This window comes from Coenobita brevimanus, chromosome 59 (genome assembly GCF_032717465.1).
Source record: "Coenobita brevimanus isolate Jiangsu-jjx chromosome 59, ASM3271746v2, whole genome shotgun sequence".
NCBI classification, from domain to species: Eukaryota; Metazoa; Arthropoda; class Malacostraca; order Decapoda; family Coenobitidae; genus Coenobita; species Coenobita brevimanus.
In genome coordinates this window covers 30,733,330-30,753,916 of record NC_137012.1, presented here as the reverse complement: position 1 = coordinate 30,753,916, position 20,587 = coordinate 30,733,330, and the positions used below count along the sequence as shown (strand labels likewise).

The following is a 20,587-nucleotide window of genomic DNA, read 5'->3' as shown; positions in this document are numbered from 1 at the left end:
GGGATGTCTACAAATGGTAGCATCAATATGACTGGTTAGCTCCATTACCCTATTATGTATTCCTTAACTCTCTCTCTAACCCACAAAAGGAGGACGGTGGACTACAGAAAAAGGGCAATTTCAGTATGCAGTTCACTGGATTCATCTTTATGATCAGCCTGGGAACACAACAATGACAAGATTAAACAAGACATTACTTGAATCCAGGTACTGTAAAGTTCATTCGTTTTAACTAGGAGGAGATTTTTGTCCTTTTAACAGATTATTCCCCACAGCTCACTGGCAGAATAAGATAGTACAGTCTTATCATTCAACATCGTATCCACAGAACTTCATGACTAACACCATGTTCTGATCTCTAGTTAAGGCTTGGAATTCAAAATGGAGTGATGGCAATTTTATGCCTAGTTCAAGGGAACAGAGTGAAGTTAATCCCTTGAACCTGAATGATGTCCTTTTTAGTTCACTCTTACAGCCATTATGTGATTTTGTTCAATTTAGGAGTGTTGGAGAGGGATGTCTTCATGAGGTGGCACCGATATAACTGGTCAGCTCCACTACTTGGCCACACTCGTACATATGTTCCTTATCTCTCTCTGTATCCCCTGTAAGGAGGAGAATGAGCTGCACAAGAAAAAGCAGCTAACACCTGCAGTCCACTGGATTCACATTTCATATGAACCTGGGGCTGCAGCTACTATTAGTCAACTTAGGAAAGGTCTCTTGTACTGATTGGTTTATTAACACTATATCTACCTTCTCCAGGTCAAAGTATCTATTCTAAGCTGAAAGGAATTGTCAAATTGTAAGAGTAAGATGGAAATAATGTTTGTGCTCAAAGGGAAATGCCATCCATCCATCCATCATCCAAGGCTACGTTGCCCCATGAGAAGTGTAGAAGCCCGGGGCTAGGCAACTTGGTCCTGACATTTAAGATGAGAGTGACCAGCCTCACTCATCCCTGAGTGGCATTACATGAGCAATAACCCCAATCACCCCTTGGATATAAACCTGCACCAGCTCAATCCAATTGGGGTGCTGTAATTACCCACTAAACCACCAGGTGCCATAATTTGGTTATATGGTTACCACCCAGCATAGTAAATGGTTTCCTGGTGTACAGGAAACCATTAGGCTGGTCACCCAGTGTAGAGTCACCCACAGGCAGAAGGAAGAGGAAAGAATGAAAGAAAGACAAAAGAGGGAATGTAAAGTCACCCGTAGGAAGAAGGATGAGGAAAGAATGAAGTAAAGAAAGACAGAAGAGGAAGGAAGGAATGGAGAGAGGAGAGGAAAGGGCAGACACCTGAGAGCAGCACTACATTGAGTGAGGGACAATTGTGTATATAAAAGAGGGCTGGAATGGAATGAGACAGCACAACTTAAATCAACATAAGGCTGCACTTTAAGAGGCATTGGAGGCTTCATTGCACCACTTCCTTAGCTATTTATTCTGTACATTACATTATGATATCCATTTGTATGATATACGTATCTACTATATAGCCAAACTCCTTAATATAGCAAGAGGTAGCCAAAAACAATCGTCTCTATGCCAACAATCCTCCTGATATTTGGCTGCCCTCCCTCCAACTCACACCTCCCCCTCTCATATACCTCTCCACTCCATTCATTTGTCTCATCCTCGGTCTACTCCTCCCACTCTCCCCACCCACCTCACTTACATACACTCTTCTAATCAGTTTGCATGATACTGAATGAAAATTATGTCGATACTGATGCCTTCAATCTCACATTCCATATTCAATTCACTATTTAGCTTAGGACTGATCCCTAATACTGGCGGGGCTCATGACAAGTATACCAACTCCTTCCAGTTCAGTAAATCTCTCCTTATATCATCATCATCATCATCATCCAGACCTTCTTTCCCACCCTAGGGCAGGGTGGGGAGTACCAAAGTCCAGACAGCCAGAGGTTGCCCATTCCAATGCACCACGCTTCCATTCACTCATCATTCAAGCCCCCGGAATCCTGGTTCTATCTGATATGTCAAAAACATTCACCACACTCCGTAGCTTCACGCAGAAGTATCTGGCTTTTTTTTTTTACGTGAAAGATAACATACAAGAGATTGTAAGGGTGTAAAAGGCAAAGTAAATAACTATTGAGGAGGTGCAATGAAGCCTCCTATGCCACCTATAATAATACACCCTCTATCCCTACAAACCAATCTTGGTAAAGGAAGCAGTCTCATTCTCTAATCCATCTTGTAGGCATCAGCTTTCACATGTATTGTCTCTAAATGGCTTTGGATATATTGTAACATCTTCGTATCTTCTCTAAACGGCTTTGAGATTTTGCAACACCTTTTTTTAAGTGATTTAGCCTGCATATTACAACTTAATATTCTTTTGTAAGTTACTGATGCAAACCATTAATAATAAAATGATTTAACACAAAATACTATGCCACCTAGAGTAAATTTCCTGTTCTTATTTATAAACCAGGGTCTTGGTAAAGGAAGCAGCCTCATGTTCTAATCAATCTCATAGGCATTAGTTTTCAGATGGGTTTCCTGAGAGAATGTGATCGGTGCTCCATCTGAAGTGCTCACAACGCCCACCACCTGAAACATATAAATGTTTTAGCAAAAGAAAGTGTTAAGAACTTGTTATACATACCAAGTTATGTACATACAGCATGTACCCTTTTTTTTTTCCTCCCAAGATATTCTGTGGCTCATTATCATCATCATTCGGACCTCCTTTCCCACCCTAGGGAAGGGTGAGGAGTAGCAATGCCCAGACAGCCCAAGCCTTCCCACCCCAATGGGCCACACTTCCATTCAATCATCACTCAAGCCCTTAGAATCCTGGCTCTGTCTGATACATCAAAAAACTTTTACCACATTCTGTAGCTTCACATAAATGTATTCAATGGAGTCAATCCGAACGCTGTCACATTAAAATGGGGTGCCAAATCCCTGATCATACACTTCATCCAGCCAGCTCAATTTCTTGCAAGTTCCATAGCCTCACCAACTTCCATACCTCTCTTCCTCACACTCACCCATCATATTCCTCCACCTTTTCCTTGGCCTACTTCGCCTCCTCCCTCCTTCAAATTCGCTTATAAATGCGAGCTCTAGTCTGAGCTTTGTGTGCTTTTATTGCATCCCTAAACTGCCTCTGAAAAGTCTAGTAGTAATTCAGAAGTGCCTAAATGGGAGAGTTATGACTCAAGTTGAAAAGGTGGCTGCTTACTCATCACCACCATCAGCATCACACATGCCTACACAGGGTAACTGCACAGTTTAACTATTAAGGACAGTATTTCTCATGGAAAACATGCAAAAAAATCATTTATGAACCACTAGGAACAGCTGATGCTGTGGGGAAAAACAGAAAATATCTTCCTGTGCATTTTTAAAATAATTTCCAAGAAAAATCGCCTATATGGGGGGAAACCTGTATATCCAGTCGATTTTCATTCTGTGCACTAAAATAACTTCAAAGCTATTTGCATTGAACTTGCTCTGCTATTCCAATGTTATTTCAACTTTTCAGTTATCACATAACAGTAAGGCACCAGGTTTCACAGCATCCGGACTGGCAAAATCGCACTTTGGCGGCAGCCATCAAATATTTCCGTGACTGCACATTCATGACCAAAAAAACGCTTTTGTGCTCTCCAGCAGCACGAGTATCGGACTTTCGCTATGGTGACGCCAGCGCCAACACTCAGTTTCAGCCTGTTTCCTGCACATGCTCAGTGTGTCTGCAAGTTAAGTGTTACACTCTCACGACCTTAATTAGTAACTGACAGAAATGTCACCTTGTGCTTCAAATGGAGCCGGAGGTGGACTGGGTGATAATGGAAATGATGTTAAAAAGTCATGAACCTGAAACGGCAGGTGGTAAAGGGAAGGTGAAACTACTGCAAGGTGTGTTGGGGTAAGAACCAGAAGGGAGATGGAAACTGCATGGCCAGCTTGAGATTTATTCTAATAGGTACAGACAAGGGTGCGTCCTCTCTCTAGGACGGCCTGAGTTAGACTGCCTGCCAAGCCCCAGATGCAGGTGGCGGCAGGAAAACGTCCACGTGTATTCAAACTCTAACAAGGTGTGTGGGGGGGTAGGGGGGGGGGAACAAGTATGATGACAGGTTAAAACATAAAATCGTGGAGAAATGGAGAAAGATGCTCATAACTCTGAAATATGCAAGCTTCTGGAGAAAGGCATAACTGAGTTAATGTGCTGCATCAAAGGGTACAATAAGAAAGGAGTGGTGGTAATGGAGATGGTGTTGCAGGCAGTGATGGGGCCCACTACCCCAACCCAAAGCCTCGGATACCCCTTTGCATTAAGTCCACTGAGCTCTTCATCCTGGTCTTTCTGGTGGGTGTTATGTTTGAACAGAGAGAGCGTATGAGTTACATGTGTCAGTAATATTGCTAATACATATTGAATATAAGTGTATTTTATGTTTTATTGTTAATTTAATGTTACTTTATGATTTAATGTGTTAATAGCAACATATCAGGCAACTCAAGGATGTATATAAAGTAGTAAATACACTAGGGGGTGAGTTTTCTTATGGGCTGGTTCTCATCAGCCCATTTCCCATGAGGTCAATGCCCCAACTTTGGCAGAATCAACTTGGACGGCATTATTCACGGTCCCTATTATGCGTGAAACCTAATGCCATACTGTATATTTTATGTACAATACAATGAGGGCGACTGACTTCCATGTGCTTACCACTACGAATGGAATGGAAATCGTACCCCATGAGATGTATACAATACTTCTAATTCTGGAAACATATTCGCAGTTTTGGTTATTCATTGCAAAAAATAAGGAATGACTGTAGTAACCAAGGAAACTCATTCCTACCTCACATGGGTTCATCCTGTTTTATAAAACCATGAAAGTACTGAACTTGAGTGGCCAAGTTCCACCAGGTGAAAACAACCAGCCTAACACATACCTTGAGATCACAGTAGGACCGACTGGATTTGAAGCTAACTTTGACAGGGAAGAAATTGTCGGGTACGCCTCTAGCAGTGAAGTCCATGGCAGCAGTGGGGGCAGTCTTGTCAATGACAGGGATTCTCCAGATCAATGAACAGTGCACCCGGTCGTATTCATGCTCGCCCTCACATTCGTTGATGATTGGGGAGGGTGAGCCAGGTGCCAGGGGAATAACTATGGTCACCTCATTCAGCTCCATGTCGGGGATCTCCAGGTTGTACTCTATGTTGACATCACAGCTGCCTGAGCCATTCTCCTGAGGCCAGCAGTTGACTGTGAAGAGAATGAAATCACAGATTGGCTAGGATATGGTGTAAGTCGAGAATGAGGTAGAGGCATATGGTGTAAGTCGAGAATGAGGTAGAGGTACATGAAAGAAGCTGCAAAATGTAAATGAATGAAAAGCTGGGCATCGTTACAGTAAAAGAGCTATACTAGTAACTTACTAGAAAGTGGAGCATGGGAGTCATCAGAGGTCTGGAATCGCCACTTCAGCACACCAACATCAGTGTTATGTGGAAATGGTTTATTGGACAGCTTCATGCCAATCTGGCCTCGAGAACGCCAAAGGTCACGGTCTACATTGGGGTGAGTCTGTAGCTGGATGGCACGTGTGTCTGTGTTCTCAACCTGTAACGAGGAAGGTCATTATTACTACTGATACTGTAACTTTGCCTTGTGAATGCAAGATGGTCTCCAGAGATCTATGGTACTCTGATATGGTTCATATCATATCATTTAAAAAAGATCCAACATGCTTACATGTGTTGGTGCTGGTCATCTAATAGCAGCTCTCCACGCACCTTGATCTCTGGTAGCCTCCCTTTTTAGTCCCTTATCCCTGAGGTGACACTATGACCTAATCCCAGGTCTCTTTTGGTATGCCTCTCACAACCCTACCCTCAACATTTACAATCATGCTCTTCAGCCCATCCTCTGGAACAACAGATTCATATATAATCATGTGTACCAAATCAGTAACTAAAGCCACTCCTATATCTCCTATGCTTTTATGCTGCATACTCACACCTTCATCCCTCCTCCACCTTCATGTTGCATAATCACTCACACCTTCATGAAACAACCACTTACATCTTAACACTGCATACTCACCTGCACCTTTATAAAGCCGTTGTCAGGGTCTGAGATCCGCAGTTTCAGTATGCCCTGCACCTCCATGTTTTGCAAGCCTCCATCTCGACCAGCACGCACCATTAGGTCCTCCGCCATAACGATGTGCACCCTGATGCCATTATCATTATCATCATCATCATCAGTATCATCATCACCCAAACCCTTTTCCCCAGCAAAGGATAAGGTAAGGAGAAGTCCAGAGAGCAAGAAAAACTTGACAGGAGAAACTAAGCAAAGGCCTTACATCATCATCATCCAGACCTCCTTTCCCACCCTAGGGCAGGGTGAGGAGTAGCAATGTCCAGACAGCCTGAGTTTGCCACTCCATTGGGCCACGCTTTCATTCATTCATCATTCAAGCCCCCAGAATCCTGGCTCTATCTAATATGCCAAAAACCTTCACCACATTCAGTAGCTTCACATAAACTTATCAGAGAGAGTCAATCCAAATGCTGTCATGTTAAAAACAAGTGCCAAATCCCTGATCATGCACTTTTCACAATTCTCATCCAGCCAGATCAATCTCTTCTCAGTCCCCTAGCCTCTCTGACTTCAATACCTCTCTTCCTCACGCATTCATCCACCATCTCCCTCCACCTTCCCCTTGGCCTACCTCGCCTCCTCCCTCTTTCAAATTCGCTAAGATATACCCTTTCCACCACCCTACTGTTATTCTTTCTCTTCACATGACCATACCATCTCAGTGCAGTCCTTCAATTCTGGTATCCACAGACTTCCTCACTCCGTATCTTTTACGAATCACATTATTTCGTATCCTATCCACTCTCTCTACTCCATATACACTGCTCAGCAGTCCCATCTCCAATGCTCTTGCTTCTGACTTTTCATTTTCATGCAACACCATAGTCTCACACCCATTACGTTAAAACTGGTACTAACACTCCTTCATGTAAGCCTGCGCAGCTGCAACAATCAAGCCTCTGTTTCTTGTCAAGGCCTTCATAGCACCACCTACCTTCCTTCCTTGTGTCACTCTACTTTCCACTTCTGCACATTTTCCACTCTTTTCTATCTCTGTACCCAGGTACTTGAACTCTCTCACCACTTCCAGTCTCTCTCCATTCACCGTAACATGACACTGGGAGTCACTTTCTCTCTCGATTACCATCACTTTGTTTTTTCTACATTACTCTTAAGAAACGGCGCTCATAGACATCAGCAAAACTCTGCACTAGTCTACCAAGCTCTTGTCCGGTATTTACAAGTAGCACTGCATCATCAGCTTACAACAAATTCGAGATATTCCATCCATAACCATCCATCACCAACCCCATCCCTCTCACCATTACTCAAGTTTTTACTTCTGTCATCACCCAATCCATATATATAACAACCATGGGGACATCACACAACCTTGTCAGATGCCCACACTGATCGTAAACCATTCACTTAGATGTCCATTTACCCTTGCACATGCCTCACTACTATCGCAAAAACTCTTGATGGCACCTAGCTTACCATCTACACCATACATGTGCAAAACCTTCCACAGTCCTTCTCTGTCTACTTTGTTGTAAGCTTTTTCCATATCCATAAATGCCATAAACACCTTACAGTCCTTCTCACAAGTCTTCTCCTTTATTTGTCTCACTGCAAATACAGTATTTAATCGACACATCCTCTGTGACTCCTAAAGCCACCTTGCTCATCACACACTAGGACTTCTGACATCACTCTTATTTTCTCTTTAATAATTCTTCCATATACCTTCACTACCCTTCACTACAACATTCAATAAACTTATGCCATGATTATTCTTGCACTCACTTCACTCACCTTTGTTTTTGTACAAGCGTACAATCACAACTTTTTACCACTCTGTTGGCACAGTTTCACTCATCCATGCCTTCTTACATATCTCTTACAAGCACTTCATTCTCCTCTCTCCACTACACTTAATCATCACTGCATACACCTCATCAACCCCAGCTGCTTTCCCATTTTGCAGCCATTTACTACTGCTATCTATCTAGTGCCAGACGCCTCAATCCTGTAATGAGTGGCTTCAAACAAATCGTCTCCATGTCACTGCCCTGCTCTACCGGTAATAATAATAATAATAATATTAATCATCATCATCATCATCATCCAGACCTCCTTTCCCACCCTACGGCAGGGTGAGGAGTAGCAACATCCTGACAGATTAAATTTGCCCAATACAATGAGCCATGCCTCCATTCACTCACCAATCAAGCCCCAGGAATCCTGGCTCTATCTGATAACATTACAGTCAAATCGCATATATCGCAGGTTTTCTAATTCACAGTACTTTTCCAGCCAAACCACGATCACTTCATACGTCACAGTAATCAATTTGTTAGCCGCGGTTGATGTCCCAAGCGACTCATTTCCGAAGAGTTTTCCAGGTTACGGTGTTGTTTAAGCCAGTCATGGCCAGAAGCCACTCATATTCAAGCATGACAAGTTAATCACAGTGCTTGCCACCCACACCTACCAGCAAGAGGATGCACTAGTCCACCCTGTTGTCCCCGCTATTACCTTACTCATCTTGTGCTGAGAGGCCGAAGTGTGCCTCAAGCCTCGGAACCCCTCCCCTTCACCCATTCACTTAAGCACTATTGTCAATCAGAGGTACGTAAGAACCTTACAATACCATTCATTCCCATTAAATACATGCATTACATACTGTTTTGAAAGGGTATTAGTGTTTGCTGGTGACCAGTCGGGTGTAAATATAGTGGTAGCGGGCAACTTTGCCGAGAGGTTAGATTCGTAAGTAATTTTCCCCTCAAGTTACGTTATTAAATTATAATTCATAGAATTTCTACATCACAATAGGTATTAAAACTAAAATAACCGCGAATTACCTGACCTGACTGTAATTTATCATCATCCAGACCCCATTTCTAATTTTTTATCATTTAGAAAGTACTTTACTGGTATACAGTAACTTAATATTAAACATGTTTCAAATACTGTATTGCATGTACACTTTATGCACCTTATTATTTACGATTTTAAAAACTAGAGCTGTTCACTTTGTGCATTTCACTTATCACACGTCACCCTCGAGTAGTATATCAGGGACTTCCAGGAAAATTATGTGGGGGGAAATGATGTGGGTCAGACTGAGGCCACAGCACGGGGGAACAATAGTGACACCGCCAGCCCACCATCAACCAACCCACGAACACACAAACCGCACGGACAATATGGCCGCCCCGCCCTGAGGTTAGGCAGTCCAGACCGCTTCAAGCTTTTCTGAGTTTTCCTGATATATAAGAAATTATTCCGGTCAGCTCCTTGACTCCGAATAAAGCAAATTCCAGTCTACTAAAGTCTGTTGAAGTGAGGTCATACTGTAAAGATTACAAACATGGCTCCACTCAACTTTCAGCACAAAATCAACAATACAGAATAAAAACTCAAGAGCTCCATATTAAACTCTGATATAAAATCAACAAAATAACAAAAATAATGAAGAAAACTCAATTCCACATTAACTTCTCATACAAAATAAAAATAAAAACTCACGGTTCCACATCATCTTCCGACACAAATTCGACAAAATAATAAAAATAAAAACCCAAGGCTCCATATCAACTTCCATTACAAAATCAACAAAATAATAAAATTATTAAAAACTCAAAGCTTGACATCAACTTCTACTACAAAATAACAAAAAAGTCATAATAATAAATTAATTTATTAAAAAATAAAGAAAGAAGAAATAATAAAAACCCACGGCTCCACATCCACTTCTGGCATTGTAACTTCAGCTGTCTTTCCTGGTGGTGCAGTTGAGGACACAACACGTTCACCCTCAGACTCCAGCTGCGTCACAAAGGAGTCCACATCCTTGGCCTTGCTGCCCAGTTTCATGGCACGGTTTGGGCCAGCAGGCTTAATGGTTGGAGTGCGAGTCTCCTGAAAAGTTATTGGAGTAACGTCAATATCAGCCTTTCCCAATAGTCATCATCTTCATTCAGACCCCCTTTCCCACAAGAAAGACTGAAAATTGATAGAATGAGACAGTCCTAACCAGAGTTTGCCCAAATGAATGTGCCTCACTTCCATTTACTCACCAATCAAACCCTTTGAATGCTGACTCCACTCAATAGGTCCAACACCATTACACAATTAGCGTCACATTCACCCATCCCACAAAATCAATCCAATGACCGCCAAGTTAAAATGGGCTGCCAAACCCTGGTCATACACTCCTTCACACACATACTAATGCCCTATTTTTCCTCCACACAAACAATACAGTCATGCCCTGGTGTGCACTCGGATTATGTCATGTAAACAGATTGCATACAGAAGTCAATTTAATGTGGGTTCAAAGAACCTTGGTCACCTAATGGTGGCTCTCCATACTGTTCTATCTCTGGTACAACTCTCTATTCAGTCCCTTAGCCTTCTTTCCATGAACTCGTCCCAGGTCTTTTTCTGTCTGCCTCTCACAATCCTAACCCCAACCTTTTCCTCATTTTCTATTAACCTAACCATGTCTGACTGTGATACTTACTATAACAGAATGTATGTATTTATCTATCTATCTATTTATTACCAGATGCCTTAGTCCCACAAGGGATGGTCATAAACAAATTGCCTAATGTCACCCTGTAAACCGTCATTTCACTGCCCTTTCCCCAGCGAACACCCTCCTCTCTCATATACTTCACCACACCATCTCTCCATCTCATTCACTTGGGAGGTGGAAACACAAAGCAAAGACAGACAACTCTCCCATAGCAATTCTGTGTGTAGGTCCTAAGTCAATTTGCAGTGGATGTACTGTATGATACTGTACAATATTGTAATCAAGGTATACCTCGATATACTATACCCCAAGATGTGTTACCTCGGCTTAATGATGGGGGTAGAAATACCACCGTACCAAGCCTAACGACAGCCAAACCCCAGTTTAACGATGGGCTTTGATTTTTTTTACTGATATTGATGATATTTTAGACTAAAACTGTGTTTAGGTTGATTTATAAACTTTCTAGATTCAGATTACAGTAATCCCTGTAATAACCGGACGCCCAATACATGGACACCCCAACTTCCGGACATTTTGGGCCTAGGCCTTCGGAACCCACTAATGGCCAGAAAACAAAAAAAATAAAAATAAGAAAATCCGAATTTTTTCCCACCTGTAATTTGAAACTGGCACACGGCACTGAACAGCTGTGTTTACACACGGCACCTTCACCCCTTCCTTCCTCCCCCTTCCCCAGTTACCGCCTAACTTCCATCGTGAGTAGATGCTCACCGCAATGGATGCCACACATGCTTGTTTTTGTGAATACACAGTGAATAAACTGCAATACCTCACCACTAGACCACATGGAATTTACATTGTTGTTCAATGTTAAGAAATTAGAATTTAGAGTGCAAAGGATTAAGTGTGGAGAGCAAACTGGCGGTTGAAACTGGCGTAGCACAATTAAGAACAGAATGTGCAGTGTTAAACAATTATAACTCACAGTGCAAAGAATTAAGTGCAGCACAACACTGGATTACTGTACGTACTTCAAGAGTATTTTCACCAATGCCAGAGCCTTAGAGGCGGCGGCCACAGACGTGCTGTAAGTACCCTGTACAAGCTAAATATTTTCCATATTCACTTCTAATTCCCCATCCTCTGGTTCCTTTTCATTTATTTCATGCTTTATGTCCATTATTGGTGTGAATAGGGTCTTAAATAGGTGCTATGCATGTCCGGTAGGGAGTTATTTAGGTGGCTTTCAAAGTTAGGCTGGGTTAGGGTCCATAAGTGCCAGTCCAGGAGGCAGGGGCCCAATATCTGGACAAAACCAATTCCCAGACATGCCTTTGGCTGTATTACGTCAGATATTAAAGGGATTACTGTAATGTGTTTTAGCCTTAGGTGGGGTGAACATCGTCATTTTGGGGTACAGTTTACTAAACTTGTTTTTTTCCAGACTTATATCTGATGATTTTCAGATTTTATTTGTTGGTTTTATGAGTTACTTACAGCAGTGTTAGGCTTAGGTTAGCTTCTTTTACAGCTGTTGGGCCATTTAGATTGGCTTTAAACTCGTTTTTCTTACTCATTTGGGTGGGTTTAAGACTTGGTGGTGGTGGTGGTGGGGGGACCCAAGGCTCAAAAACGCATCCATACACTTTACATGCTGAATCTACCCCGAGATATGGTACCCCACCTAACAATGGATTTTTACTTAACCAACCGCATTCTAAACCTGGGGTATACCTGTACAGTACTATACCTGAATCTGAAAAATACAGAAATTAGTGAACATATACAAATGTAATGACACAGTAGGCCTATTAGTCACAGACAACACTTCCTGGACTGCCAAGATGATTCGGAATATCTGCTGACAAATCAAAGACTTTTGTAAATGAGACTATTTCTCAAAACTGCTGAAATATCAGATCTACTGAATAACTGGACTCTTACTGTACTACTACTACCACCAACCTGTGCTGTGGTTGTAATAGGGTCAGCAGGAGTAGGGAATGACGAACTTCCACCTCCAAAGCCTCCAGACATGCCAAAACCTCCACTACTGCCACCTCCGCCACCATAACCTCCGGGTCCGCCCTTTATCCCACGCTTTGCCTCCTCATAACGCTTCCTTTGCAACTCCTTCGCTTTTTCCTGCAGTAAGTATTTAATCAGTTATCATCCTCATCATCACCATCATCATCATCATCCAGACTTCTTTCCCCCCCCCCAATTTCTAATGTGAGGAAGAAGGAACAAAAGGCCAGGAACCTGCAAATCTTTCCTTAAAAAAAAAAAAAAAAAAAAAAAAAAAAAAAAAAAGCTAAACGTAACCCTTAGACTTACCAATGACGATCTGGGTCGTCATACGTTTGTCAACCTCAGACGACAGTATGACGACTTTCCCCATCATCTGATGTAATCTCTAAAGAAATATTTAGGGAGTCGTCATTTTTTTTGGATGACGGGCAAAAGTGGGTGGAGCTATGCCTGCCACAGCTGGTGCGTGCGTGCTCACTTGGTTTGCTTGGCCAGTGTGGTGTGAGGTTCCTCACAAGTAGGATGTACACCTCTTGACCTCCCGCTGAACACTAATGCTCCTTTTTCTTGCGTATATGTGCAGCACTATTATTTAAGAATATACAATAAATAATGTATTACTGGAATGGAAATTTATTCTGCTACGTACTGAAGCAAAAACTATTATTACTTCTTAAATAGTTTTTTTTTTTGGCGAATATTTTTTTAAAGGACAGTGTAAAACTTTAGCATGTCAGCTAACTTCTACTCACTCATTTTGCATTTTATTATGTACATATTGTCTTTTTGGATTACACTGTACTCTCTTTTCCCTGTGCTAGAGGGGATGCCTTCAAGTGGTGGCAGTGGATTAACAGGGTGGCTCCAATGCCCAGTTAGGCAAACACTCCTCAGCTCCCTTCCATCCCCCAAAATGGAGCAACGTGGATTACAGGGGAAGAAAATCTCTAAGCCTACAGTCCAAACTGGTTCATGTTTAGGTGAGCTTGGAGCCACAAAAACAACATACAGTACCTTCATCTTTGTGCGTGCTTCTCTCTCCTGAGTCTCACGGACGGCCCGGTAAACCTTCTCTTCGTGCGAGTCCATCTCCACAAAGGTACGAATCTGAGCCAGGTTCACGGATTCCCGATAACCCAGAGCCACAATTTCATCAAAGGCGAAAATCAGGTTGAAGGAATTGTCCAGGATCTCACTCTCATCCATGCTGCGGCAGTACTCAGGGATCTGACAACAAAATGAATCATCACCACCACTCAGACTTCTCCCTCTCCTGAATTGAAATGAGGTCTATCTATCTATCTACTATCTACTGCCAGACGCCATAATCCCGTAAGGGGTGGCCACTTGACTTTGAGTTACTTATTTTACAGGGAGGGGCACTAACCCTCCACCAACCCACTTGTTGACATGTAGGGAGCACATATGGGTTGGCTATATGGTAACCACCCAGCGTTGTAAATGGTTTCTTGGCTTACAGGAAACCATTTGGCTTGTCACTCAATGTAAAGCCACCTGTGAAGGAAAGAAAAGCAATAAGAAGTGACAGGAAAGATGGGAGAAATAGGAAGAGAGGAGGACAGACACAGAAAAAGAATGATAAAGGCTAAGGAAGAGGTAGGTAGCACTACATCAAGTGAGTGGATGATGGCAGAAAGAAAAAAGCCTGAGAGGAAGGAGAAACTAAATAAAGGTCTGCCCAAGTTAATGGACCACTTTCTCATTCAAGCCTCCAGAATCCTGAGTCCAGTCCACCTCATCACCTGACCACACCCACACACACACACACACACAATCTATTGCCAGATGCCTCAATCCTATAAGGGGTGACAACAAACAAATTGCCTCCATGTCGCCTTGCCCCCTGCCATTCCACCGCCCTCCCACCAGCTCACCCTCCCCTCTCTCATAGGCTACACCTCTCCACTTCATCCCTCTATCTCATCCTTGGCCTCCCCCTCCCTCTCCACCTCACTCACATACTGTACACTCTCCTCATTATCTCTCACTCTCCAGCCTATGGACATGGCCAAATCACTTCAGTGTATTTCTCCTAACAGATTTATATTACATCAACATCCACACCACAATGTTCCTTCACTTCCTCATTTGTCAGTCTGTCTCTCCATGTAACTCCACATGCTCCTCTCAAATAACTCATTTCCACTGCCCTCACTCTTGACTTGTGTCCTTTCAACAAGGTTCAAGCTTCACTTCCATGTGTTAGGGTTGGTAACACAATACTATCATGCAGCAACTTTTTTACTTCCATGCCCACTTCCCTGTTCCTTACCACTGCTTTCAAAGAGCTGGTAACTTTTCTTCCCTGTTATACTCTTCCATAAATTTCATCCTCCAACTTCCAAACTAATTCATCACACTACCTAAGTACTTGAATGCACTCACATTTTCCATTTCATCATCCAACCTCACTATATATTCAATGACTTCATTCCTCTCAAAGACCATAACTTTACTTTTCCCTATTTAGATTCCATTTCTTACATACTCTCCAAAATTCATTCACCAAGCCTTGCAGTTCCCCTTCATCTTCACTTAACAATACAGTATCAACTGCAAACAACATTACTGGAAGTTTCCAAAAATGGCCCTTTCTCATTAGGGCCACTCCAACATCCACTGCCTTACCTTGTATTTCTTTTATAACCCCATCCATATAAAGACTGAACCACCAGAGACATGACACATCCCTGTTTCAATCCAAACCTTTAGACAGAAAATTTCTCTCACCTCACCATCCACACACACTGCAGCCTTAGCACCCTCAAGCATACTCTTCATGGCATTCAAAAGCTTCCCATTTATTCCATGTTCTTAACCCCTTCTTTACTGAAAATGTGTTTTGATGCACCCCTGTACATCGCCTGTAAACACCCGTGAGATACCGGAACCGCTACCGTGGTACGCTGGTACACCCTCTAATGAATGGCAGCTGATGGGCCTCAGAGTAGCCCGGTAAGGCTGTTTCTGAGGACCTCGTGTTAGCAACAGCTCTGTGTTTTGACAACAAAGACTGTGACGAAGTTCTGACATCATAAGATATGTCATGACTGAGTTGCGGTGGCACCAATGGCTTGCTTACTCATCTGTCATGTAACCTCTCTTAGACCAATCATTATTTTATTTATAATTTCTACTACAGATATCATACTATATTTTCTGCTGACATATGGCAAAATTTACACCCCATGGCCTGCCTGAGAGAGTCAGTTACCTCACACTTGACCACGAGAGAAGGTGTACAGGATATTTTTCTCTCATGGCACTCTGGTGGATTCAGATAGTGACGAGTTTATTCCTCATGAGGATACTTATTTAGATTTATCAGATGATGATGCAGCAGTGTCTGATGTGTCAGTAGATGACTGTGATCCTGAAAATGATAGCAAGGTTGATGTGAGTGAGGAGGAGGAGGAAATTAGTAGCGAGCTTAGTGACGCTGCACTCTCGGCAACAAGTGGGTCAAGGTCGCCATCACCATCACGTGTGTCCATATACTTCATGCTCAGCTTACACGGTAAATAAATAAGCCATCAATCTGTGCAGGACATTTTTTTCAAGTCAGTTTGTACAGTAGTTACCTGGGTAATAGTACTTCAGCATAAGACATGTAAACTTATATACCGTAATGATTTATTTTATAATCTTTTTTTACTACCAACATCATGCTGGGTTTATGTGATCATCAGTATACAAGTGAATAGTTTCGACGTGGCAAAAAATATACACTGCCCTTCACACTATGGGAGAGGGAGCTATCAGGTCGGTATGGGAGGTAAACGTAGTGTTTACATTGGGGGCAGGGGTCGGTAAAGAAGGGGTTAACACACATACATAAATACACACAATACTCTGACTTGTACTGAACTTGAGATATCAAGACAGAGCCATAAATGTCATTAGTGACATCAATACACACATCAGAAGGGACAAAACATCATTACAGAAATCAACCAACTGACTTATCACTTGATAAAAAAGTCTGAGTGTCTCTAAGTCCTTCAGAATATTAGATGCTCTAGTAGTGATGAGAACCATATAGAATTAATCAAACAGCTGATGAACTACCACGGCTATTACTACAACCATTGCTACCCTTTCAATTGCCGCTCCAAATCCTCTAGAAAGTTTGAATCTCTGACGGTAATAAGCACCACATGCAATCTATCAAGGAGATGATAAAATTACTACTACAAGACAGGGCTTACCACTGAGAAAAATCTAACTCCAAATCCTCCACAATGTCTGATGCTGATAAAACTATTACAATACTACTACTACTACTACTGTTGTACTAAAACCTGCTGACTTACCACTCGAGAGAAAAGTCGAAGCGTCTCCAAGTCCTCAAGAATGTTTGATGCTCTGGTAGTGATGAGCACCATGTAGAGTCTATCAAGTGGCTGGTAGACATAGCGAACTGACTCTGTTTCCACAAAGGTGTGTTGTCGTCCACCCGTCATCAGCTTGGGGAAGGCTGCCAGGAGGCCTTCAATGCGTGACTTTGTCATTTCCACAAACTGGCGGGACACCAGTGCCTTCCCACTCTTGGTACAAACTGCAGCTGCCAGCAACACCTGCAGAAATACAAACATAGTACAGCATACAATAATCACCATTTTGTCTGGACGTCCATTATCCGTATGATCCATACCCCAGACGCTGAGATCTGGCTGTATCAAACAACTGTACGTAAATTTTTCCATTTTGTCCAGATAAAATGCTTGCGTCTGGGTAGAAATTATGGCCACGCGAACATTTTCACCCGCCTGGGCAGGAATAGCCCTGTGGTGCTACTCTGTCTGGCTCAGTAGTTCACCCATCATCCGCTAAAGACCCCCTCTGCCATTCCCAGTTCCCGCGTGTTGACCGTGCAGCGAACAGCTCCTCTCGTATAGTTGTTATGGCAGAAAACGTGCTGTCTTTTGTGGTTGTTCCCTACCTGCTTCAGGCTCATCAGGGTATGCCACTAAACCACACAAGATGTACTGTGCAGTGCAACAGCTTTGCCAGCCCCAGTGAAATGATCAGAGTCAAGGAGCTAGCGGTTAATCAGCATGATGCCGTGAGGAATTGCGAGTGTCCACCTTGATTTTATTCTAGCTTAGTGTACTGTACCCTGATTTTATTCTAGTTTACCATTATGTTTTCTGTGCCTGATGCATTTTTCTTGTGTAGCCCTTTTTTTTTTTTTTTTCATTACACTGCAGGGTATGGCAAAGAAGACAATCCTACCTTAAACCTAAGGCTCACTGAGCTTCATGGAACCATAATTCAGCATTAACGTTATGGAAGTGGCTCACTTCCGTAGAAAAACTGACCATTACAGGCTGTATACGGCCCCCGACGGTGATGACAGAACCAGCTAACCTGAAATCGGCCACCAAATTCACCAATACGTCCACTCTTACTCATCGTTATTTATTAGTCTGGCTAATTTAATATCATGGCTGCCCTATCAACCTACCATGATAAATACTGCGAGGCTTCAGCTCCCAGTGAACTACAATATAGGTGTTTTGTTTTCCCGATTATGTCGACCCCTGGCCCTCTGTTATGGAGGAACTGGAACACTGCGATTGTGGTTGACGTGTCCGAATTATTTTCTTTTTCCTCCTATTTCTGATTGCTAAATAGGATTAATTAGTTTATACAAAATTTTTGTAAATCAGAAATATGCAATAACAGTGGATCAGTCCGTATAACGTAAGAAGAACCGGTATGTTCATGTAGTACAAATTGGAATATTTCGATTTGATGTCGTGTCAGAGCTTTATTTACAAACGGTCTTTTTTTTTTTTTTTCCAATATACAGTACTCTGTAAACTATTGACTATCATACAGATCACTTCAATCTTCGTATGTTTTAGCTGTGGATTGGATTTTAGTTGTATGAATGAAGATAAACGTACATAGAAGCACGGTTAATGTTGGGAAAGTTTATAAAATTATCCCAAAGTGTTCGGACGCCTAACTGTGCTGGATAGGGACGAATTCACGTAGTAGCATCCGAAGTATGTATACTTTGGTAGCACCTGTTATGCTGGGTGTTTTTAGGCCGACTTCTCGCCCTAAGAACACCAGCGACTGAGCGGGGTCCTCCTTCCGGACCGGAAGTAAAGCACCCACAAAGGAACAGGACATAAAAACCAGGCAGTATAGCCTACCTTAACACATCTATTGTCTTAATTCCTACGTCGTTACAATATAACACAGAGAGGTATTGGATATACAGTAGACAGGGACACAGAGTAAGCCTTTAACACCAAGATTTACAGTTACACTTGAGACACAGTATTCTGCATGTACACTTATGTTGTTAGTTATAATATCGCGATACCCTTATTTCGTCTTTAGGCAGAATTAGTATTATATAAATTTAGTCCGATGCACTGGGGATGAACAGGGCCAAGAGTCAGAGGGGTGAATACTACCGTAACTAGACAGGGTGCGGATCGCGACACTTGATGGAGTTCCTTAGTCGCGACGGCACTTACAGACTTTTGATTCTTCCGCGCACCCTAGTCTTGGTTCACAATTACTATAAGTTCTCTTATCTGGGACTCAGGCTATTTTCTATTCTGCCGGGTATCGGGCTTTAGTAGGTTAGTGGTAACTTTCACTGGTATTATTCTGGCCCTCACTTTGTCACTATTCACTGTTATCTTCCCGTCTTGACTGTTCGTGATACAACGAGCGTTAACGTCACTATTTACCCGTGGTTCCTGGGTATAATTTACTCTGGTGTCCAGGGGTGAGGGGGAGGCCCTAGGGGGAGCCATCCTGCAGAGGTCTATACTAAAATGCCCGCCGTGCCCGCCGCCGGACCTCCCACCTCACCACCCCCCACCCCACCACCGGGCCGCCACCGCACCACCACCCCAGGAGGACACAACGGAGGGGTTAGTGACTCCGATCAAGAGTGACCAGGGAAAGGAAACTACATTGCGGGCGGAGCAATGGTCGTCAGAATAGGGGTGGGACTGAACAAGATTCAGTCCCAGGTAACACCGTATTGACGGCTTTGTTACACCCTCTAGGGCAGGAGGCCCAAGGCTACGGCCTAACAAAGTGTACAAAGGGTAAGGCGGCCCAAGGCTCCGGCCTTAGTACACCAGAGAGAGAGAGTTGCCCCAGTGCATCCCTCTCTTGCTGTTCTCCCCTTCAGGAGCAACACCGCGCTGACGGTCTATATACGTGGCGGGGAAGGAGCGGCCTTGTACGCCCTTCAGTTGTTCCTGATCGGACAGATCAGCTTCTGGCTACGGCCAGAGTACGGACCAGGGTAAAGAGCCCCTGTTACCGTACGTGTAGCCCTTTCCTATTACGGGAGCAACACCGCGCCGACGGTCTATGTACGTGTCGGGGAAGGAGTGGCTTTGTACGCCCTTCAGTTACTCTCAGTAAAACGGGTAGGCACTCGGCTCCAGCCGGGGCACGTACCAGGGTAGTGAAACCCCTGAAGGTAGTTTCAGTTCGTACTGGAGAGAGTGTGGCCTCCGGCTTGTCCCCTACTACGGGAGCAACACCGCACCGACGGTCTATATACGTGGTTGGGAAGGAGTGGCCTAGTACGCCCTTCAGTTGTTCCTCGTACGCCGGGCAAGTCCACGGCTACAGCCAGAGTATGTACCAGGGTAAGGCGACCCAAGGCTCCAGCCTCAGGACATACTAGAGAGGACACGAGTGACGTGAGTCCTTCTCCAGCCTCTTTCCCTTGTGGAAGCCCTTCGTCACCACCCGGGAATATAGCCCCGGAGGAGACGCTAGAGTGGTGGCAAGGCCCGATATCGGACTTACCGGGGAGGGAACGGCCGCTGTATGTTCCTCAGCTGCTTCCCCCTGCAGCCCTGCGACAACAGCCACTGTACGCGTTGGGGAAGGAACGGCCACTGTACGTTCTTCTGCTGCA

The 20,587-nt window shown here is 43.4% G+C and overlaps 1 protein-coding gene across 1 annotated transcript; it reads right to left on the bottom strand.

Annotated features, from left to right (window-relative positions):
• Window positions 1-1,240: 1,240 nt before the first annotated feature.
• On the bottom strand, window positions 1,241-18,212 carry deltaCOP (coatomer subunit delta). The gene is made up of 9 exons (XM_080274805.1): window positions 18,143-18,212; window positions 16,989-17,252; window positions 13,669-13,881; window positions 12,589-12,768; window positions 9,859-10,040; window positions 6,111-6,240; window positions 5,444-5,627; window positions 4,954-5,270; window positions 1,241-2,590 (listed from the first exon to the last, which is right to left on the bottom strand). Exons 1-9 carry the CDS (start codon window positions 18,143-18,145, stop codon window positions 2,501-2,503), a joined length of 1,563 nt encoding a protein of 520 aa, XP_080130931.1. The 5' UTR covers window positions 18,146-18,212; the 3' UTR covers window positions 1,241-2,500.
• Window positions 18,213-20,587: the final 2,375 nt, after the last annotated feature.